Source organism: Equus quagga, chromosome 1 (genome assembly GCF_021613505.1).
Source record: "Equus quagga isolate Etosha38 chromosome 1, UCLA_HA_Equagga_1.0, whole genome shotgun sequence".
NCBI lineage: Eukaryota > Metazoa > Chordata > Mammalia > Perissodactyla > Equidae > Equus > Equus quagga.
In genome coordinates this window covers 103,620,115-103,643,748 of record NC_060267.1, presented here as the reverse complement: position 1 = coordinate 103,643,748, position 23,634 = coordinate 103,620,115, and the positions used below count along the sequence as shown (strand labels likewise).

At 44.5% G+C, this 23,634-nt stretch overlaps 1 protein-coding gene across 6 annotated transcripts in view; it reads left to right on the top strand.

Annotated features, from left to right (window-relative positions):
* The window catches only part of TSEN2 (tRNA splicing endonuclease subunit 2), a 34,630-nt gene that overhangs the window by 7,135 nt on the left and 3,861 nt on the right, over positions 1-23,634 (top strand). For all 6 annotated transcript variants that reach the window (XM_046638407.1, XM_046638390.1, XM_046638422.1 and 3 more), the window contains 5 exons: positions 5,331-5,367; positions 10,716-11,241; positions 12,093-12,170; positions 18,388-18,438; positions 21,031-21,169. In XM_046638407.1, coding sequence (XP_046494363.1) covers positions 5,331-5,367; positions 10,716-11,241; positions 12,093-12,170; positions 18,388-18,438; positions 21,031-21,169 — 831 coding nt within the window. The remainder of the gene's footprint in view (positions 1-5,330; positions 5,368-10,715; positions 11,242-12,092; positions 12,171-18,387; positions 18,439-21,030; positions 21,170-23,634) is intronic.

Genomic DNA, 23,634 nt, shown 5'->3' with positions numbered 1-23,634 from the left:
TTCTGGGATTGTCAAAAGTGTTATTCAGGCTTTTCTGTTGTTAAGCATTGCCTAGCAGAGTACTGTGCATGTGGAAGGTACTGGTAATTAAGTACCTACTCACCTGTATGCAAAATGAGTTTTATATTCTATCTCTAGAATTAGAATTTACAACAATAACCATGACGTACATGTATTTGTTAAAATGTACCAATGTGTATAGGCACTTGCTGGTCCTCTCCTCTTTAATATACTAATCTTTTAGTGTATTTCTCTAAGAAGTCTCATGGTGATTACATAACCAATACCAGCAGGTTAAAACATAATTAAAAAGGATTTTTTAAAACATTATAAGAAAAAATACAAACTAAAATTGCACTGAGATACCATTTCAGCAATCAGGTTGACAAAAATCCAAAAGTTTGACATTGTGCTCCACTGGCGAGCCCCTGGGAAACACTCTCATGCATTGCTGTTGGGGATGCACGTGGTATAACCATTCAGAGGGGAATTTAGCAACGTTTAGCAAAATTATATATGCTTTTTCTTTTTCCTCCCCGTCCTCCATCCCCCCCCAACCCCTGGTAACCTTAGTATGCTTTCTGTGCCTATGAAGTTGCCCATTCTAGATATATCATATAAATAGAATTACACATGATGAGGCCTTTTGTGCCTTTCACTTAGCATAATGTTTGCAAAGTTCATCTATGTCATAGCATATATCAGAATTTCGTTCCTTTTCATGGCTAAATAATATTCCTTTGTATGGATATCCCATGTTTTGTTTATCCATTTATCCATTGTTGGACATTGGGGTTGTTTTTTCTTTTTGGCTATGAATAATGCTGCTGTGAACATTCATGTACAAGTTTTTGCGTCCACGTAGGTTTTCATTTCTCTTGGGTACATACCTAGGAGTAGACTTGCTGGATTATATGATAATTCTATTTTAATTTCTTGAGGAACTGCCAAACTGTTTTCCATAACACTTGCACTATTTTGCATTACTACCAGCAATGCACAGAGTTTCAATTTCTCCATATGCTCACCAACACTTGTTATTTTCTGTTTCGTGTTTGTTTTTGATGATAGCCATTCTAATTGGTGTGAAGCGACAACGTTTTTAATTTTAAGGAAGTCTGTTTTATCTATTTTTTCTTTTGTTGCTTGTGCTTTTGGTATCATATTTAGGAAACCTTTGCCAAATCCAGGCTCCTGCATATTTCCCCCTATGTTTCCTTTTAAGACTTTTATAGTTTTAGCACTTAAATTTAGGTTTTTGATCCATTTTGAGTTAGTTTTTTATATGATGGAAGGTAAGGGTCCAGCTTTATTGTCTTGCCTGTGGATATCCAGGTGTCCTAGTATATACATTTACTTTTAACCCGGCAATCTCACTTCAAGGAATTTATTTTGAAGATATACTGGCAAAGATATGAAAAGAAATAGCACAAGGCTCTTTACTGCAGCACTATTTCTAATATTAGAAAGCTGGAAACAGCCCAGGTGCACGTGGGGAGGGGAGCATTGAATAAACTGTAGTGCGTTCATATAATGAAGCACTGTGAAGCTGAGCTAGGACTGGGGGATCACTAGGATACGTTTTTAAGTGAAGAAAGCAAGATAAAGGGAAGTCTGCGTGATGTGCTATGGTTTACCTGGGGAGGATATAAATATGTTTTTGAAATACAGGGAAGGATAAACCATAATTTTTTTAAATCCTATAGGGGAGAGGTGGAACAGGGTGGAGAGAGAGAGATGACACTTTATAGATTTGATTTTGGAACCTTGTAAATGTATTAGATGATTACAAAACAACGTTAAATTTTTAAAAGTAATTATTTAAAAAAAACAGCTGAATCTGTGTATCAGGTTGATGGTATAGCCAGACAAGGTGAAACTATTTTGAGTGACTTTAAAACATGGTAATTTGACTCTTCAATCCTAATGGCATAGACTTTACATTGGTTCTCTCTTGTCACAATGCTTTTTAACAAACCACTCGAAAATTCAGTGGCTTCCAGCAGCAGCCACATTGCTCACAAGTCTGCAGGTTTGCTGGGTAGGTCTGCTGACCTTGGCTGGTTGTGCTCATCCATCTGGTCAGTTATGGACCAGCGGCTGCTCCATGGATCTAGTCCAGTAATGGGTCTAGCTGGACTCACTAGGGTCTGGTTGCTGGTTGGCTGTCGACTGGTCTAGGTTGGCCTCAGCTGGGCACCCTGTAGCTCATCCTCCAGCGGGTTGCCCTAGCCATGTTCCCATGATTGTGGTGGAGGGTCAGGAGCAAGCCCCGCTGTTCCAGTGCTTTGCAGGCCTCTGCTTGCATGATGTTGGCTAGTATTCTGCTGGCCCAGAGTCAAGGGACTTGGCAGATGGGAGAGCTGAAGAATTGGGGCCATCAATGCCATGAACCTGCCATGTACTCTAAAGAAAGAGCTGCAAAATAATCTTTATATTGTTTTCAGCAATCATTATATAGGTGGTAGTATTGGTACTGTTATTCTGAGGCTGTTGTATATATATTGTGTGATAAGGCACATGAGTAATTATGTTGGTGTGGTTGAGAGCCAGGATTTTTTCCTGAAACATCCTGTACTGGGAAGCAAGGAAGCTGTCGAAAACTACCAGGCTTGTTTCAAAAGAGACTCCCACTGGCCAAAGATGGAAACATTTGAACATCACCAAGAATAATACTGCAATTTATTTTAAAATCCATTCATTCGTAATAATACCCCCCAAATGCCTGAATCCTTTAGTTCATATTGATACCTCTCTCCCTCTGCCCCTAACTGTGAAAAGAAACTCATTGTTCATCTGTGGAGGACTCATTATTTTGAAAACTGGGAAGCAGGAACTGATCCTCGGGGTAACCCAAGAGTTAGCGAGGGGTTGGCTCTCTTTATAGAGAGGAAGGGATAGTGGGATTAGAAAGGATTAGAAGGAGTAGTGGGAAGAGTGGGATTGCGCTGTTTTGCAACCTCTAATGAATTGTTAGATCTAGACATTGATCAACCATGGTGCCGATCGCATAGAAGAGACAACGAGACATTTTGTGTGTTCTAATGGAAACACACGGCACCACCTAGGAAGTAGGCTTCCCCCAGAGTTGAGCCTGAATCTGATCAAGCCTCTAGTTCCACCAGTTCACAGGAAACGCAGGGGGCAGAGGGACGCGTCAGGCCAGTGCTGCTCAGAGTCCTGACGTGCAGCAAGATGAGACCTTTGCACCAGCATGGAAATCAGCCTGCAGCTGCCTTCCCTGTGACGACGAGGCGAGCTGACCTAAGCAGAGTGCTAAGTGAGATGGTTGCCTAAAAGTTGGCGTGAGCCCCTCCTCTCTTCTTGGACTGTCCACGAGCAGTTTGAGGACAGCAGCAGGCCTGGGACCACTTTGAGTAGCACCGTGTTAACCGCTCAATGGGGATGTAATCATCTGAAGCCAGACTGAGGGAGGTTCTACAGGACAGAGGACCCATCTCTTCAACAAACGAATTACAGAGAAAAACGTCATGGCGGGGAAGCATATATTTCAGAATCAATTTATGATATAGCAATTGCAGTGTATGCACCTGATTTGGATTTTGAGTCAAGCTGACTTTCCAAAAAAGAAAAAAAATGTGAGACTCCCGTACTTAGATTTTAGATGATGCTAAGGAATTGATATTAATTTTTAAAAGTGTGATATAGTATTTATAGAAATATATACTGAACTTTTTAGAGATGAAATGATATGAGGAATCTGCTTCAAAATAATCTGGGCACCAGGGGAGTGCGCAGAAGAACACAGGAAGCAAGACTGGCCACGAGTTAATTATTGTTAAAGCTGAGGGACAGAAACATGGGAATTTATTATACTGTTCTCTCTACTTTTGTATGTTTTTGACATTTTTTACAGTAAATGTTTTAGAAGGAGAGAAAAAAAGTAGAGCAAATAGCATAATGACCCTGCCTGTACCCATCACCCTGCTGTAGCGGTTACTGAGATTTGGCCAAAAATTAGAAAGTTTTCCAATAGTATAATAATTGTAACAGTCGAGAATCTTTTCCTGATGTATGTAGTATCTATGTTTTAAATAGTGATAGAAACTTGAAAGAAATGAATTTATGCCAAGGAACAGAAATTAAGGTTGTGGGCTGCCCTAAAGAAGTAAATCTCAACTGTCCGTTTTAGGTGGTTCTTGAAAATCTGGCTTTCGCCTCGTCTCCCACCCTCCTCTCTGTCCACTGTCTCCTGCTCGTTGGCACTGTAGCCACCTCAGCCTGCTTCCCATCCCATGAACCTGCCATGCCTTTGCTATCTTTCAGCCTTAGTGCTTGGTTTCCTCTGTCTGTTTTCTCCTGGTCCCCCTGGTGAACTCTTATTCATTCTTCAGAGCCCAGCTCAGTTACTCCTCCTTTTTGTGTTTTTTCCCCTAACCTTTCTAGGTAAAGTTAACTGGCCCCTTTGTAATATTGTACTTGTTCATGTATCAGCTTGAGTTAGAATCGGTCATTTCTGGTCTGTCTCCCCAGCTAGGCTGTGAGCATCTCAAGGAGAAGGGATTTGCTTGCTTACTTCTGCCTCTAGTGCTTGACACATAGAAGACTGTCAGTAAAATTTGTTAAATTGTTGTTTGCTGTTAAATTACCAGGGGAAGGAGGTCATGACATTGAGAAAACTGACAGATTCCTAAGGAGGTTGGAGCCTGTGAGCTCACTTTCCTGGGCTTTTAAAGCTGGACGTCATCTCTTGCAGGCCTTCATTGTGCCAGAGAGGAGGCTGAGTTTGGGAAAGGAGAAATGATTTGCTCAAAGGCAGGGTCGGGCGGGATCAGGACTGAAACCCTGACCATTAGGTGACCCGATAAACAGACTCGTCTGTTAGATGCTCAGAGCTGGAACTAGAACCCAGAATTCCCAGATCCACACCCAAACGAATGCTGCATGAAAGGCCCTTTTCCAGCCCTTTGGAGGCACGTGTGAGGAGCTTTCCCTGGGGATGCTGTGCGGAGCACGGGAGGATGGGGTAAAGTATACAACTCTAGGGCCTCAATATTGTCGTCTCAAAGCTGAGGAATGAGCATTCCGAGGTGGCAGAGAAGTTGGAGTGCTGAGTTGAGAAGGATTCTGACGTCTCATCTGAGCCCAGCAAGAGTGTGTGATGGGTCAGCAGCACCTGCAGGCATGTGGGTGCCGGGAGTGATGGTGTGTAAAGCGTGTGTTTGCCATCACTGCATGGACAGGCCTACTCAAGCTCCTAGGTGTGCTATTTGGCAGATCTTGAAATTCTCTGTCTTTCCCAGATTTTCAGTGTTTTTTCACCTTAAAGAAAATTTGTCTGAACTAATAGAACTTCTTTGTTGTTACAGATATGAAGACAGACATGCCTATAATCACGTCAAAGAAGTAAGTCTCGGTGACCTTTGGACTTGGTCACAATTATGGTTTAATTCAGATCTATTTTTAGGTAGCCTTTCCGACATGGCAATCCACGCCTTTTTTTTTTTTTTTTTTCCTTTTTGTAGTAGGTGTGTCCTTGTAAATTATGTCTGAATTTAATGTGGATCAAATTATATTTGAAATACACTAAGTAAGTTTATTTTTAAAAATAATCCTAAGCCAAATCCTTTGCCAGTTAATTCCTTCCAAAGTGGGAATGATTATCCTGTAATGTGTGTGTTTCTCAGTGCTCAGATGCGTAGACTTGGATTTGGCGCTGGCCCCCTGCTCTGTGTGGCGGGGATGGCCCTGTCTTCCTTCCAGGCGCTGCATTCATAGGGTCAGAGAGAGAGCCACTCACAGAGGCTCCCCCATGTCCTCTCATACGGCCATGATCCTTTCCTCTGGACTTTTGTTTCTGCTGTTCCCATATCCCAGAACATTTCTCCTTGACCCCCCCCAACCACGCGCACCGCCTGCCTGTCCCTGCACGTCCTGCGGTCCAGCGTATGTGTCACTCTCCTGCAGTTTCTGTCCTTACCACCTTCCCCTCGGCTGAGTTGGGTTGTTCCTCCAGCTCCCCCAGGGTCTGCTTAGGCGCCCCCTTCCTGTGCCGTCCATCATGCACCTGGATTTAGACCGTTGTTTCTTGGAGAGCAGGGCCCACACCTACTTCCTCTCTGCAGCCCAACACTTAGTGGTCACTTGGTAGGATTTCGTTGACTAAATGTTCATCTGTCTAAATCCTCATTGTCCCTGAGGTGCAGCTCGAGTCGTAACTCTTCCATGAAGCCTTCTAAAACTACTCAAGCCTGTGATGATTTTCGTCTTGCTTCTGGCATGTACTGGCAGAATCTGACAGCTGCTTTTTGGCTATGAGCCTGATATCTCCGTGGCCAGAGGAGTGGCTGGGAGGCCGAGGCACCAGGGAGATCTCAGTGGCTGCTCTGGCTGTCACTGCAGCCTGGGGATGGGTAGGGCTCTGGTCTGTGGGAGGGGCCTGCTAAGACCCTAGCGGAGTCCTCACCCCAGGAGAAGCTGCAGTGTAGGCAGGTTGCTCCAGCCAGCGTTAGGACTCAGAGCAGAAGCCTGCCCCTCAGAACTGCATCCTGAGCAAGCTGGCAGTGAGATGACGTGACGTCAAGCCAGTTTGAATATGTGAGGTTCTGGATGGGGGAGATTGCCACGTACCTGAAGGTTATCTGTTCGGAAGCATCACAGTGTAACATTACAACAATTTTATTGATCTTTGTATTAGTTTTCTACGGCTGTGATATCAGAGTACCACAAACTTGATGCCTTAAAAGAACAAATTTATTCTCACCATTCTGGAGGTCAGAAGTCCGAAATCAAGGTGTTGGCAGGGCCGTGTTCCCTTAGAAGGCTCTAGGAGAGGGTCCTGCCATCCGTCGTCTTAGCTCCTGGGGGCAGCCAGCAATCCTTGGCTTGTAGACAGCTTAGTGCAGTCTCTTCCTCCGTCGTCACGTGGGCTCCCTTGTGTCTCTGTGTCCGAATTTCTCTCTTCTTATAAGGACACCAATGAGTATGACCTCATCTCAACTTGATTACATCTGCGAAGGCCTTGTTTCCACACAAAGTCACATTTGCAGGGGCTGGGGGTAGGAACTCAGCATATCTGACAGTTCTGTCAGAAAATTATGCACCCTCCCCTCATCAATGCTTCAGTCATCATTTGTTCATAATAGCAAGCACAATCTAAATTTTGTTAGGAAAAAATGGATTCATTTTCCTGTTTTTAAGTAAATTTTTCAACTTAAGTGCTTGTTGTAATTGTTACTTTACTATTCGCTCTGAAATTCTGATCCCCGTTTCAAGTGGATTTACTCTAATTGGCCTTTTTCCAACAACGATTGTCCCTGGGTGGTGAGAACCTTCCATGTAATCTTTTCTGAGGGTGAGCATCAGGACCCTCAGGTGATGCCCTTGGGGCACTAAAGTCTGTAGGGTCCTGTCCTTGAGGGAGCAGCTCTGGGGGTGATGTGGGGTCCCCCTCCTCATTTGTGGCCCTTCATTCAGCCAGCATTTACTGCAGGCGCCTATGCATCAGGTATTGGGTATGTGCTGGAGATAAAAGAGGAGGAAAGCATCTCATCTCTATTCTCGAGGGATGTGTAGTCTGGTGGGAGAGGAAGAGAAGTAAACAGTTGCATTCATCTGTAATAAATATTATGATGAGATATCACCGTCATCGCCGTCATAGCCAACAGGTGCTAACTGCTCCAACAGTGCCGGTTACTGGTCTGTATGCTTTACCTGTATCATCTCAGTTCATCTTCTGAAGAAACCTTTGAGGTAGGTGCAGTTGTTTCCATCCTGTACATGGAGAACCTACAGATAGCTCGCCCAGGATTACGTGAGCTCAGACCAGGCAGTCCAGCTCCAGAGCCTGAGAGGAGTTGACACGTAACAAGAACACTACCGTAGTCGTGCATCTGGCATTTCTGGAGCATATTCCATGTGCTAGGTACTATACTAGCAACAGCTTTATGGGTTATCTCCTCAAGTCGTCACATCACCCCTGCGAGGTGGATCCTGTTGTCTGTCTTTGGCAGGTGAGGAAGCAGAACCAGAGGAGTTAAGTCACTTGTTCAAGGTCAGTATCTGGACCTCAGCAGACAGGCTCCAGATCCTATACTCAGAATTGTTTTGCTGTGAACTCTCAGTGATAAATGGGTGTTAATAAGATGATGGAGAAGGGTGTTCTGTGCAAATGGAAGAGGCATGTTCGAGGACACAGGATCATGAGAAGCTGAGGCGTAATCAGATGGTACCATTCGGTACTCTTGAGGCCCTGAGATGGGTCTGCTTTTCACTACTCTCACTGCTACTTCTAGTCATAGCTGCCACCTTTTCCTCCTGCCACTCTCCCCCTTGTGTTTTCTGACTGCTACTTTTCACTTTTCTCTTCCTGCCACCTCTCCAGCAATATTTGGGGTTAATCGCAGGAGGGCCTGGCTTCTTAAGGCATTGCCAGGCAGTGAGAGGACACCTGCTCTGTGACCCATAGACCAAATGTCTTAGTCATTTGTTTCTGGCTGCTTTCATCACCAGTCTTACTCAGAGGCTTTCTTCTGCATACTTTTGCAGCCACCGTCTCATTTGAGCTTTCGAAAACAAAGATCTGAAGTCATTATGAGGCAGGAATGCAGGCGTGATTCTGGCATTTGGTGGAAGAGCAAAAGCTGTGGAGATGCTAAGTGGCTTAGCTCAGAATCCCACAGAAGAGCCAACTCCAGAACCCAGATCTGGTGCAGCACTTGTCCCCCCACGGCTGCCCCTGCTTTCTAAGAGCAGTTACTTAAGATGTACATTTCCATTCATTAAAATGTTACTGTTTTAATGTAATATGTATTGAGTCAAAATGATTTTATTTTTCAGGTCTCCCCTAAGAACTCCACAATCATATAGCAACAAATATTTATTGGGCACTTATGTGCTGAGCAGTTTGCGTGTCTTGTCTCCTTTAATCCTTGCGACAACTCCATGAGTAGGCACAGTTATCCCTGGCTTAGAGAGGAAGAACCGAGGCTTAGAGAGGAGGGTCACCTTGCGGGTACAAGAACGTGATGGAGTAAGGATTTGAACTCGCATCTGCCTCGACCACTGTGTTGCAAAGAGTAGAGCAGTGACCTGTGTGTGCTCGCTCTCTCAGTTCCCGATCTTCTACTCAGAGGGGGAGCTGTTGAACCTTTAATTCAGTACCTTCACATATTTTGAGTCAAGGAATTTGATCAAAGTTGTGGATCCCTTTCACATGGACACAATGTGGCACATTGACACAAATACACGTTGACACAAAAATTTGTGTCAAAGGAGATTTATTTGTGGGTCATGGACCCATGAAGCCTGAGCCAATGCTTTAGGTGATACGAAGAGCAGAGACTCTAGATCTCTCAAATGAAAGTTCTTTTAACCATATGCAAGAGTGGCAGTGTAACAGGTGAGAAGACGCCCTGCTGTTTTATGGACAGCTATGTTTTTTTTCCTGATTATAAAAAGTGGTACATGACAAGATCCCTATGAAGTGGTAGCAGTATTATCCCCATCTCATGGATGGGGAAACTGAAGCACAGAGAAGTTAAGTAATTGGCTTTGTCACACAGGAGTGACAGAGTCCAGACTGAACACAAAACGTGCGTGGTACCAAAGTCCATGCGTGTGATTTCTGCATCATCCTGCCTCTTAGGTATCGGGGTGGCCTTGCCAGGTTTTAATCTTTAAATCTACAGTACAGTTCCCAATGTGTAGGAATGCATGCTCATCTCCATGTGGGAGAAACAGGATGTGGACAGATTGGAGATTCTTCTGTTGAGTCAGGGTTAAGCAGCCACAAATCTCTTTTAAATACAGCAGAAGCCCATTTCCTTGTTTAATTGTGTGTGAGATGTAGCAGTTTATAAACTATGACCTATTCAGTCATTCACAGACAGGCAAAATACTCAAGGGGAAAAGTAAAATTACATGTCTTCCCACAATCCACGTATCTCCTTAGGTGCTTTTCAGACTAATTGCTGTTGGTAAGAGGCAAAAAGTGCTCGAGTTTCGCAGTGTCTTAGCCGTGCGCTGATTGGACTTCCAACACGCGGTCTTGAGACATCACACAAAGGCATCCTGGAGCATCGTTAGGCAGAGCCCCATTGTCTTGCCTACAACTTTATGACTTCCCAAGTCATAAAAGGATTGCCTTCAAGTTTTAGAAACTAAGCATGTATTTTCTCATTAAAATAAACTCTGAAAATTCTTATGAAAAAAAGGGCCATTTCTATTAGAAGCATAATTACTTCTTTCCATATGTAGTGGAGAGCTTAGTAGGTGCTGTGAAAAGTATTCGCTGAAATTCTCGTTTTGCTTTCCAATACTAAACAAAGGCTCCTTATATTGACTAGGATATATATCTGAAAACCAAAAATTGATATAATACAAAATTAAAAATAGTCCAAAACAAATCCTGACAAAGGATGGCCATTTTCTCTCTATATCTACCTATATCACTTAGTCCACCAATTTTAAATTACGTAAGTTTTCATACGTTGTTAAACTGGGGTCTTTTTTGTTTTTTCAAATTAAGCAAATTAAATGAAGCTCTATAATAAAAACAAAGTAATTCATGTTTATTGCAGAACACTTAGAAAATGCAGAAAAGTAGAAATAAAACGTTTACCTATGGCCAACTATTAAGAAAAACTGCTGTAAAAATTTTAGCATACTACCTTCCCGTCTTTTTACATGCTCTGTTGTTGACTTTTAAATATCGAAATTCAAGTGTTGTTACTAACAGTATTTCTGTTTTGCAGGTATCAGCATAGTATAGAATGGGCCACAAAGCTCATGCAAAGACAAGGGCAGGACGAGAGTACAGTGCGTAGAATCCTCGAGGATTACACAAAACCGCTTGAGCATCCCTGTATAAAAAGGAAGGAAGAGGTTCCACTGCAGGATGAGCTGAACTCTAAAATGGTTTCCAAAGTGGAAGGCACAGCAGCTGGAGAGAAGGTTTCTGTGATAAATGGAGACCCGGGAAAGTCGACTGATATGGAGGATCCCAGCTCGCAATCACACTGCCTGCAGGAGAGCTCTGGGCGTGACCCACTGGCTGTCCGCAGCTCAGATGAACACGTGGTAACAGGCCCTGCACCTCTGCCCCAAGTCCACTGCAGCAAACAGGATGTTCCCCTCCCCCTGTGTGGCACTCAGCGTGACGACAGCAGCCAACACGGGGGACTCATCTGTGACAGAGGGAAAGGACCTGATCACGAGTACGTGCTCGTGGAGGAAGTCGTGTGTGATGAGAGCGAGAGGGAGGATGCCCCAAATGAGCAAGTAAGTGGAAGAGAATAAATCTTCCTCCGAAGCCGTCTGTTTCTGGCCCATAGCAGATGATGGCCAACAGTCTCTTACTCGGAACTGGTAGCAGACCCTATTAAGCACCCGGGTACGTGAGAGGTGGCACGGGGCACCACACTGCAGATGCTCCCATAGCAGGCTCTGGGTCCCAGCCCTGGTGGCTCAGTAGTCATGAGAGCTGTTTCAACTAAAACCTCAAGTTTGTGAATAACTTAACTTTTTAAAAATCTATAAATTAAAGCAGGTCCAATAATATTCTCTCCCTTGTTTGGGAGAAAGAAATGCAGTGGTCATTGCACAGTCTTGAGAATGGCCATGGGGGAGGGTCTCACGAGTGACGTCAGCCATCACAGGAGAAGCATTGGAAGCAGATTAAGAGCCACTTTTTTAAGGGGCAAGTTGTCGGAGACAGTTAGCCTAGAATGATCTGTAAGAGCTAAAAATGAGGAACAACCCAATGGTTAAGCAGCGTGTGAGACACCCATTCAAAGAAATATTACCAGCCTTTAGAATGAGGTTTGGGAAGTCTAAGAAGAACCTGGGCACGTGCGTGTGAGGTACAGTCAGGTGAAAAGCTGCACATAAAATCAACCAACAAAATGATCACAACACGGGAAGAATTCACGGGGGAAGAAAGAAAGGAAAGAAATCAAACTGTTAATAGTAGAAAAACTGAAACTTCTTTTTCCACAGAAGTAACAAAAAATTCTTTCTAATGGTATTAATCCAAGAAATGGGAAATTTATCAAAAAAATGTTTGTTTTAAAATGCAATCACCTGTCCATAACCTATAGTGTTGTGTATATATTTTATTTCTTTCTCTTCAGTTGGTGCAAAAAAAGAGGCTAATATGCAGAAGAAATCCGTATAGGATCTTTGAGTATTTGCAGCTCAGCCTAGAAGAGGTATGTTTCCAGCATGTCATCCTTTCAGCCGTTGGTCTTGGCCTGGGCAATCTGGTATAGATAAGTCTGACTCAGAATGCAGTTCTGTATGTAATTCAGTAACTGAGTATTCAGCAATCGAATATTGCAATTCAGTGGTGAAATCACCACAGGCAGCTTCCAGAGTGCGAAGCCTGAGTTCCAGCCCTCAGCCTTCCTGTCATCAGTTCTGAGATGTGCATTTTGGTGGGCCCTCCCTCCGTCCTTCCACAGAGGTTCCAAGGGTTTTGTTTAAGCACTCCTTTTCACATCAAGATTTCAGATTGGCCAAATATTGTTACTAATTTTCACCAGCTTTTTAAAAAAATACAGCTTTATTGAGATATAGTACACATGCCATACTGTTCACCCATTTAAAATTTATAGTTCAAGGGCTGGCCCAGTGATGTTGTGGTTAAGTTTGTGCACTCCACTTCCGTGGCCTGGGGTTTGCCAGTTCCGATCCTGGGCACAGACCTACACACCACTCATCAAGCCATGCTGTGGCAGTGTCCCACATACAAAATAGAGGAAGATTGGCACAGATGTTAGCTCAGGGACAATCTTCGTCATCAAAAGAAAGAAATTTACAGTTCACTGGTTTTTAGTATATTCATAGAGTTTCACCAGCTTTTAATAAGCTATGATGCATGATTCAAGTCGTGTAACGACTGTTAATTACGTAAATGGATTCTAGGTATTTCCTTCTGCAGAATTACTAATACGAATTTCCTTTATTTAATGCAATAGCTGCATTCTTGAAAGTTGGCTAAAAGTGGCTTTCTAGAAACTGCATCATATTTTCCCTCTGATTTGGAGTTCCTCTATCTCTGGTCATGTGATATTCAGTCCCTCCTTTTTTGCTTATGTTTGTGCTGTGCACAGAAATGTCCTTCCTGCCCTTGAAGGTAGCACCCTTCCTCGGTCTCGTGCCCTTGAGCGTGCCTCGCCTCCAGGAGCACTCCTGCCCGTCATCGATAGCTCCTGCAGTGTCTAGCACAGTTCTTGGTGTGTGTCTGGGTCTCAAGAAGTGCTTGTTGAATGCATCCACACTGGTAATTTTATAGATGTCCACAGAGAAGAAATCGTGTCTCCATATTCCCTTCACCTCCTGCTCTGGCTTCCTTCCTTGTGGTGAGGCCAGTGGTACAAAGAACAGACCTTCAGAGCTAGAAAGATTGTTTAGGATTATTTACTTTATCTCCTCATTTTACAAATGAGATAGCTTACTCTGCTGTCAAATACAGTAGCCACTAACCACGTGTGACCATAATTTAAACTAATTAAAACTGAACAAAATTCAAAATTCTGCTTCTCATTTGTGCCAGCTACATTTCAGACACTCAGCAGCTGCGTGTGGCAGTGGCTCCTGTCGGGCAGCGCACGTGTAAAACGTTCCCGTCATCACAGGAGGTCCTCCTGGGAGCACTGTGGGCGCCCATTCTCTGGGCGCTTGACCTCTCAGAGCCTCAGGTTTCTTCTCTGTAAAATGAGAGTTATATAACACCTTGTTCATAAGATGTTCTGGAAATTAAATAATGCATGTAATGGGTTCAGCACAGTGCCTGTATGTGGCAAATGCTCAGTAAGTGTTAGTGCCTGCTATTCTTGTCACTATGATTATTAAGTTACTAGTAAAAGATATTTAGTAGCTAATTGGAACTCCTTCCTTTACCATCACAAAAAAAATATTCACTGGGTACTTACTATGTGCCAGGCACCGGACTAAGTACTAACAATAGAGAAATGAACAGAATCTGGCTCTGGTCCTAAAGACAGCCCAGAAGTAATCACAGTTCAGTGTGCTGTCCAGATTGTGCCAGTGTTGCTCCTCTCGTATCGCTGGTCCCAATGCCTGACAGCTGTTAGGTGCTTAATAATTATTTGTTAAATGGGTGTGTACGAGCTGTGGGATTTGCACAGAAACTGGTGGGGTCCAAAGGGAGAGAGAAGTTGGAAAGACTTTGCTGAATCAGTGATGCCTGCAGATGCTAAAGGATAAATAGGGGCTTGCCACGTGGACACAGGGGGCGGCGTGGGCTCTTTCATGCAGCTCAGTCCTGAAGGTGACAGCACAGAAGGGCTAGATCAAGAAGGGCAGATCTGCAAGTAGGAGTCTGACCTGATCCTGGTGACACTGGGGCACCGCAGGAGGTTAAGTAGGGGGGTGGCAGTGACCAAAGATGACATCGATGTGATGGTGGGCAGGAGGCCTGAGGCCGGTAGGAGCCTGCCAGCCTCTCAGCTCTGAGAGATGGCAGCAGTAGGCGGAGAGAGAGAATTGAGTGTCAGAAACTGGGCGTTCACCCCCACTGATCTGGTTGATGCTTTTTACTGACAAAAAAAGATGCTGCTGTCTGCTTCCTCTTTCCAAACACTCCCTGAAGAAAGGCAGGAGATGGAAGGAGAAAGATAGGAGATGAGGTTGCTCTGTGTTCTTGGAAGCTACTTGGTTCCTGAGAGCATTCCGGAGATGTGTTGCTGAAGTTTTCAAGGACCGCACAGTTAAACTTAGCTCTGCTTCTCAGTTCTGTTTTGGCAGATTTCCTTTGAATGAATCACCCGTGGTTGGCGCATCCATTGTGCGGTTGAATGTGTTTCCATAAATGCCCGTCAGCCCCGCTGTGCTGATTCATGGCAGTTCTTTTGGGGGTTGAGAATGATAATACCACAGCTGGCTTGAAGATCTGCTCTCAGAGACCTGTTATTGTTACTGGTTTTCCGTTATAATGCCTGGGGCCCTAATTAGATCTAGCGATAGGACATTAAAAACCATCATTAAACTTCTCCTTCCATCTTATTAGTATATCCAAGTAAAAACAACTGTGAGATCTCAAGGGACCAAGACCTCCCCAGTCTACTGATGGTTTAATTATAGATAAAACCAACTCACTGGAATTAAGATCCTCTCCATCTGTAATAAGTACCTAATAGGAGTTTACATGGAGTCATAAAAGCCACCACCATTTTAGGCAAATAAAAACGAGGCATTGGTTTCATCGGTTCTTAGAGAAATGTGTATTTGCTGATAATACAAAGACACTGGTCAGTTTCTGAAGAACTCAAATCCTAACAGACACCAGGAAGGAATCTCTTGCTAGGCAAGGATTGGATTGAACTTTCCCTGGCTACAATATCCAAATGGCTTTTAGGAAGGGAAGGGAACTAAAATGAACTGAGCAGTTAGGTGCTTTGCATCGCTCGTTAAATCTTTTAACTAAGAAGGCATTATCATCTCCATCTTATAATGAGGTAGGAGAGTTTAAGTGATAACTTCCAAGGCCATAGCTATTAACGAAGATTTCAGCCCAGTCTGTCATATCTCAAAGTTCATGCTTCCTCTACACCATTCTGAACCAAGAAGTGAAAATTGTGAGGAAAAGAAAGGGAAAGCAGGACGCGGCTGTTTGAAGACACAACTTTGTCTTTCCACTGCAGCTTTTGGCCACCGTCTCTGTCCGCCTGAAGAACAGTGGTATTCTGTGTTAATAAGCAGTGGGCCATGGGGAGAGAAAAGGTCAAAATAAGATTGTAGGACACCTGGGAAGGCTGCCACCCGTGGCTGAAAGGAGAGGTAGCTCATAGTGTCCACACAGAGGAGAAAGGAGCTGAAAGGGCTGGCCTGCAGAGGCCTGCTCCAGGTGGCTCTGGCAGTTTGGCCCTAAACCAAGGGCAGGATCCAGAGACCTATTTCTTTATTCTTTCAACACAAGCACTGAGCATCCACCATGTGTTAGACCCCCTTCTAGGCCAAGGAAACAGCAGGCAGAGTTTCTGTTCTCACCGAGTTTACGTTCTGGTTGGAGAGACACATATATGAAAGATATTTTCAGATAAAAGTAAGTGCTCTGAAGAAGGCTATGGCGGGGTGGGGGGTGGGGGGCGGTGGTTGCTCAAACTGAGTGATCAGGGAAGACCTCTCTGAGAAGTGACCTTTGAGTCTGGGGTGGAACATGCCAGATGCGGGAATAGCAATTGCAGAGGCGAAGGCAGGAGCGAGCTTAGTGTGTTCAGGGCACAGAAGTGAAGCCAACGTGGCTAGAAAGAGTGGTGGTGAGATCACTCAGGGGCTGGAGGTGGTGGGAAACAAAAGGCCAGCGAAGCCCTTTGGGGTTTTAGTCCTGGGAGCCTCATGATCTTCGCTTGCTGAGAAGATGGCTCTGGCTGCAGGGGAGAGTGGACTTCCAAGGGCTGAGAGCAGAGAGGCCTCAGGAGGGGGTGGCTGGACCCAGGGGGGCGGGACCAGCAGGTGATCCCTGCATCTTCAGAAACACTCCGGGTTTGGATCTGGGTAAAACTAAAGTGGTTGTTCTGAAACCTCTTTACTCTCTTAAAAATTATTGAGGACCCCAAGGAGCATTTTTATGTGGTTTAAAATAATGATAATAAACCCATTATATGTTAACATAAATAATATTTTTTTGGAAAAATAACTATATTCTTTCAAAACAAATCCAGTGAGAATGGCATTTTTTATTTTTGCAAATCACTTTAAGGTCTGGCTTTAGAGAAGTCGGCAGGATTCTCACATCTGCTTCCGTATCAGTCTCTTGGAGAGAATGAGCCTCTGGAGAGAATGAGCATAAACAAGGCAAATAATGCCTTAATATCATGAAATAGTTTTGACCTTGAGACCCCGTGGAGTGGTCTCGAGGAGCCCATGATCCCCAGACCACACTTTGAGAACTGCAGCTGTAAAAAGAAGTGTCATCAGATGGCCAGGAGAGAACAACAGTGGGGTGGATGCAGGCGATGCCTCAGGGATCACAGAGGTGTTTCCTTAGCAGGACCTTGTTGCTGCTTGAAACCCATGCTCCTGCATAGCCTGTGCTCTCTCAGGTCCTCCTGTCATTTGTTCCTGTGTACTGGGCAGTGAGGAAACAAGCTGAGTAAGTATTGTTTGCCAGCACCGTGCTGGTGAAGAAAGCATGAGGGCTCAGGGAGGCGCCTGTGTTTCTGTGGCCATACTAACACAAAAGGGCCCTGCCTCGTCTGTGCCTGGTGGCAGGGGCAGCGGAGTATTTGACATTTGGTTATGAATCTAATCTTCCATCCTCTTATTTCAAAAGAAAGTAAGCCAGTTTTACTAATACCACCATTTAGTTACTCCCTCCTGTGTGCCAGTCTCAGCTGCGTCTGTCCAGGTGTAAACCTGGATCCTGACCTCCCTCTACGTGTGGAGCCAACAGCAGGGCCTGTTTGGTGGCACCGGTATCTGACAGCATCTTACTTTTATCAAAAAGTGATTTTTATTTCCATGTAAGTGTGATTTTACTCAGCTAGGGCCGACTTTCTTTGCCGTTCCTCCTGCTTCCCCATGTGAGTAAAACATGTTAGTGTGTAATGAAGTTAATGGAAAGAGAGGTTTTGTTGTTAGTGCCGTCGACTCCTAGCAACCCTGTGTGCAGCAGAGCAGAACCCTGCCCGGCCATCCTCTCACCTTCCGGCGTCACGTCAGACAGCGCTCCGCTGCTATTCATAAGGTTTCCACGGCCACTTTTTTCGGAAGTGGGTGGCCAGGTCCTTCTTCCTTGTCTATCATAGTCTGGAAGCTCTGCTGAAACCTGTCTGCCATGGGTGACCCTGCTGCTATTTGAAATACCAGTGGCTTAGCTTTCAGCAACACGCAGCCACCACAGTATGACAGCCGACAGACGGGTGGTGTGGTTCCCTGACTGGGAAACGAACCCGGGCCACAGAGATGAGAGCGAGAATCTTAACCACTAGACCAAGAAATCGCTTTACAGCAAGGGTGACTGAGAAACTCATATTTTGTTACAGAAGCCAAATCTACGCAGCCAACTTTACACAAATTCCTATATATTTCTTTCTGAAATTTTTTTTCTTAGTTTAATATTGTTATTTAATTTTATGAGGAAAAGCCAATGAGCAAAGGTTTCTATTGTTGTTATAGCTATTTACATCATTTTTCAGTTTAGCTGTAGTTTTTTAAGGAAAAAAATACATGGAAAATTCATACAAATGTTTTGTTTTTTACTGATTTTAAGCCAGTTTGTGACATTCATATTTCCTTAGTTTTTTTTAATCCTTGAAATTTGAATGCACCGTTTATGGTAAAAATATTTGACCATTTTGATGATTTAAGGACATTAATTTGTGTTTAAGGCAAAGAGAAATCAAGCTGGAAACTAATTTCTCAGGAACGTGAAACAATTTAATGAGCATTTTCTGTTTTCAGGCCTTCTTCCTCGTCTACGCTCTGGGATGTCTAAGTATTTACTATGACAAGGTAAGGTGTTTTGTTTGGATCCAGTCCACTTAAAATTTCCCTGATGTTAAAAGCAGATTGTAATAATTTCCATGTTGCTTTAATACAAATGTGTCTACTTTCACTGAATAAAATTGGAATGTTTTCTCGAAGTTTAGGCTTTGGGTTCTGAATTGGTCCTACTCATGCAAAAGCCAGCTTTAACCCTTTTAGATTGAATTTCATTCCCAGAGACAAGAGAAGAGCACTATCTTATATGATGATCAGGAAATCTGTGTCAGAACAGTACTGAAAATTAACAACAAAAATAAAAACCACCGGGGCTGGCCCCGTGGCCGAGTGGTTAAGTTTGTGCACTCCACTTCAGCAGCCCAGGGCTTCACTGGTTCAGATCCTGGGCGTGGACCTAGCACTGCTCATCAAGCTGTGCTGAGGTGGCATGCGACATAGCAGAGCCAGAAGGACCTACAACTAGAATATACAGCTATGTACTCAGGGGCTTTGGAGAGAAGAAGAAAGAAAAAGAAAAAACAAAAAAGATTAGCAACAGATGTTAGCTGAGGTGCCAGTCTTTTAAAAAATAAATAAATAAAATAAAAAATGAAAACTACCAGTGTTTAGTACCAGCCTGGGTGGGGCCTGTGTGTTAGACACTCTGCATGCAATACTTCTAATCCTTACCTCTGCCTGGTAAGAATTTTACAGATAAGGTGACTGAGGCCCAGAGGAAATAAGTAACTCACCCACGGTCACACAGCTGCTTGGTTAGAATTAGTATTTGAGCCTATGCCAGGGTAGCTGCAAACCCTGTGGTTTTGCACTCTAGCCTGCTGCCCTTAGAAGAAAGATGGTCCCACAGCAAGTTGCTACATTGTTTGCCTCCTAGTAGAGGAAGTGGGGGTTGGGCACACAAGTGGGAGGGGAGGCGTCACTGGACACTTTTGTGCTTTTTTTTCCTCTCTCTCTTTTTCCTTCTTCTTCTCCCCAAAGTCCCCCAGTACATAGTTGTATACTTTAGTTGTGAGTATCACTGGTGGTGCTATGTGGGATGCCACCACTGCATGGCCTGAGGAGCGGTGCCACGTCCACGCCCAGGATCCGAACCAGCAAAACCCTGGGCCACCGAAGCAGAGGGCGCGAACTTAACCACTCGGCCGTGAGGCCAGCCACTATGCTTTTTGAATTTTGGATCATGTGAATATAATACCTGTTCAGAGTAATTCATAAATGAATAGAACAGAGAAAGGATATTTAATTCTGTTCTTGGGAGTACATGCCTTTATCGTTCATCAAATTCTAATTATATAGATCTTTTTCACTAGTATTCCAGTGGTTTGGAAATGGGTGTCTGGCTGGTGGGTGACTCATCTTCCCGCATGGTGGCCATTCTAGACCCATCCCCCCCACCCGCCTCCTGTTTTGGGCTTTAGCTGGAATTGGTCAGAACATTCTAGCTGCTACCGGAGTTCTCTGCCTCTGAAGTGTGGTGGGCAGTCCGTGTGGGAAGGTCGGTCTCTGCAAGGCTTGCTGTTGGAGGAGGGCCTGAGCGTTTTCTCACAGTGGGGTTGGAAGGCAACACACGTGTGGAGCTTCCACCTTAGGAGCAACTGCAAAAAGAAGAAAACACAAACGAAACAGCTCTAGCTCGTATTTATGGTATTAAAATCTTAGACACAAATCTCCTTGGGTGAACCCTAAACCAGCTGAGGAATTGACCATTTTACTAAGCATTGAAATGAAGTGGAAAACTTTCCAAATTTATTTTTTTGTTGTATTTTTTGTATTGATACATCAGAATGTTCTGTGAGCAGAATCATTCTCAGTCTCCTCAAGTCCTACCTTGGAAACAAAATCCTCTTTTAAGCAATTGGATAATTAATTTATGCCCTGAGATAAATTCTCTAGTTTCAAAGACTAAATACAGCTTTTTTTTTAAGCTTCTACAAAATTATTTATGGCATTTCTGACCACGGCTTGACATACAGAAGCTGCTCATTAGGGTCCGTGGCCTGTGTGGGACCTGCTGTGCTGCGGCCGGCGGGCTTGCTGCCCTGAGCGCCCCCCGCGCCCCTTCCTGCGCTGGGGTGTGCTCCCGCAGCCCCCGCCGCCCAGGTGCCCTCCACCTCCTCCTCGCGCTTGGCTGCTTCCTCCTCGTCTCGCTGTCGCTTCTCAGGGAAGCCTTTCCAAGTCCTCTGAAGCAGCGCTGTCCATGGAAACATGAGCCTCAGATGGAAGCCACGTGTATAATTTTAAATCTTCTGGTAGCCGCGTTAAAAAGTTTTTAAAAAAAGAAGGGGAGATTAATTTATATTATTTACGTAGTTTATTTAACCCAGTATATCCAAAATTACTGACCTAGTTTACATTCCCTCGTTCACGCTAAGTCTCTGAGGTTCCGTGTGTGTGTGTTTCCACCTGCAGCACTGCTCAGCTGGGGCAGGTGGCCGATGGCTGCCACCTCGGACAGAGCAGTCCAGGTCTTCTAGTCACATCCATGTGTGCTGTGTTCACTGCTTCAGCTCCATGCCGAGTGTGGATGGTGATTCACTGGCTGAGTGATGAGTCAGTACATACATAATACTGCCTTTTTTCTCTCTTTTTCAATCACTTTAGGAACCTTTAACGATTGTGAAACTCTGGAAAGTTTTCACCGTAATTCAGCCCACATTCAGGACTACGTACATGGCGTACCATCACTTCCGAAGCAAGGGCTGGGTGCCCAAAGTGGGACTTAAGTACGGGACAGATTTGTGTAAGTGATTCTTGGTTTGGTAGGTGTGAGAACCAGGCTTTATGTCAGATCCTAGGGTGAAAATGGAACTGGTTCTGTGTGCCATTTCTGATTTTTTCTGAGATGTCCTCCTTCTGACTTAGATAAGAATATGTGGGTTGGGGTGGTGGGTGTGTCCAGAAAGAGTGAAAAGTGAGTCTAGAGAAAAGCTGGGGAGCAGCAGCCTGCCGCCTCCATCAGGTGTTTCTCTCGTCCGCTCTGCAACCTTAGAAAAGAGTTCCCCAGCGCCCACGCCCGCCTCTCGTTAGCCGTGTGGTCGTATGATATGCGGCTGTGCCTTATCCTCTGGGCCTCAATTGCCTCATCTAGCAAATGAGAGTAATCATATAATGGTAATAGTAAGCACAGCTGCCATTTACTGAGCACTTACTGTGTGCCAAGCGTACTGCAGAGAGTTTTACATTTCTTGTCTCACTTAACCCTGACAGCAGTGCTGTGCGACGGACGTCCTACTCTACTCGTTTTTTCTCATAGGGAGACTGCAGTTTTGAGAGAATGGGTCGTTTACCCCAGTAGTTTCCAGAGCCAGTAACCTATAGAGCCAGGCTTTGAATTCTGGAGCCCAGGCTCTTAGAAACTTCTACACAGTGCTGCCTCCCCAGATCTTTACTTTATGTAAGGCATCTGCACCAGGCGAGTGCTTCATGCAACAGATATTTACTGAGGGTCTCTTGTGGGCCGGGTCTTGTTAGTGCCAAGAGTACAGAGGTGAACAAGATGATGGAGCTACTTACATTCTGGTGGGGGAGACAAACAGGCACACAAATAAATGTGTAATGTAATGTAAGGGACAATTAAGTACTAAGAAAAATAAAGGAGAGTAAAGGAAGTTAGGGTGGTTAGGAAAGGACTCTGAAAAGATGTGACCCGAAAAGAAACCAAACAAACAAAACAATGTGACCACAGTGAGGGAATGGGTCACTTGAGAATCTGGGCAAGAACATGTAAGGCACAAAGTGGACAGCAAGTGCAAAGGCCCTGAGGCAGGAACACACTCAACAAGTCTCAGGAACAGCATAGACAGTGTGTCTAGAACTTAGACATCCCAGGAGTACAGTGGCATGAGGTGATGTCTGAGAATTAGGCTGAGGCAGGTCATGTAGGGCCTGGCAAAGACTTTGAATGTTATTCTGGTGTTTGGAAGTCTTGGGAGATTTTGAGCAAAGGAGTGACTTAAATTTAATGACTTAATTTAACAGGACCCTCTGTCTGCTCTCTTACTAATAGACTGCAGGGGCAACAATGGAAGCACAGTGGCTAGTAGGGGAGGCTGAGCCCAACCAGCCCTGCAGACAGAATGGATGTGGGATGTTTGGGTAAGAGAAGAATCAGGGATAATGCCTAGATATTTGGATTCGTGTTTTGGGCATATTAAGTAAGTCCCGTGGAGATAGTATGAAGAGAGATCTTAATTTCCCCTCATGTCTTTATTTTGTAATTTTGGAAACTGAGGCTCAGCGAAGTAAATAACTCGCTTAAATTCACACAGCTAAGAGTGGAAGAGATTGGGCAGGAAACAAAACTCCTGAATTCAATTTCATTCCAATACATGGTTTCCTTCCACTACAGCATATCTCAAAAAGTTAAGAATTGTATGTTTGGATATTTACTCAAATTTGTGCCCTTAAAGAGTGAATTTGAGCTGTCTTGCCAAATACTTTAAATACAGTTTAAATAGGAAATATAAAAAGGAAACCTGACCATGGAAGCTGTAGGCTAGCAGCGAAGAAAATGTAGACTAGGTGGGGGGTTACTGTATCATCCGTGGGGTCCTGCACTGATACTAACCTCATGCGCAAACTTGGTTCTGAGCTTCCTGAGCCAAAGGGAAGTGTGAGTAGCTACAGGACTGATGAGGCCAAAAAGGAAAATTCTGCCGGTTCCTCAAAGGAAACAAAGCTTTTCTGCACTGATTTTTGCGCAGGGGACAGCCAAGAGCTTCCAGATTTAATCGTGTATTAGTTAAGGTAATTCCCATAGCTGTAGTTACATATAAACCCCAAATCTCAGGGGCTTAACAATAAAAGTTAAATCCAAAGCCAGTGTCTGAGTGGCAGCAGACCAACTCCCAAAGGTCCTTTAGGAACCCAGGCTTCTTCCCTGTGGCTGCACAGTCTTCCAACACATGGCTTCCAAGGTCACCTTCAAAAAGGAAGGAGCACAGGCTTGGTACATGAGAGAGTTTTGTGGGCCAGCGTGGAAGTGCCACATAACATACATCGTGCCTGGCTGCTTGGGAGACAGAGACATAGTCTAGCCACATGCTGGGGAGAGAGGAAATGGGTTTGTGAATGGCTAGCCCCTCCCTGCCACAGACTGTGTGCCTCTGAAGGGCTCCCTGTCACTTTCAGAGTGCACGTGGCAGAGTCCCTGGCCCCAGGCTCCTTCACTGGGCCGCAGCTCTTGACCTCCACAGATTGAATTGA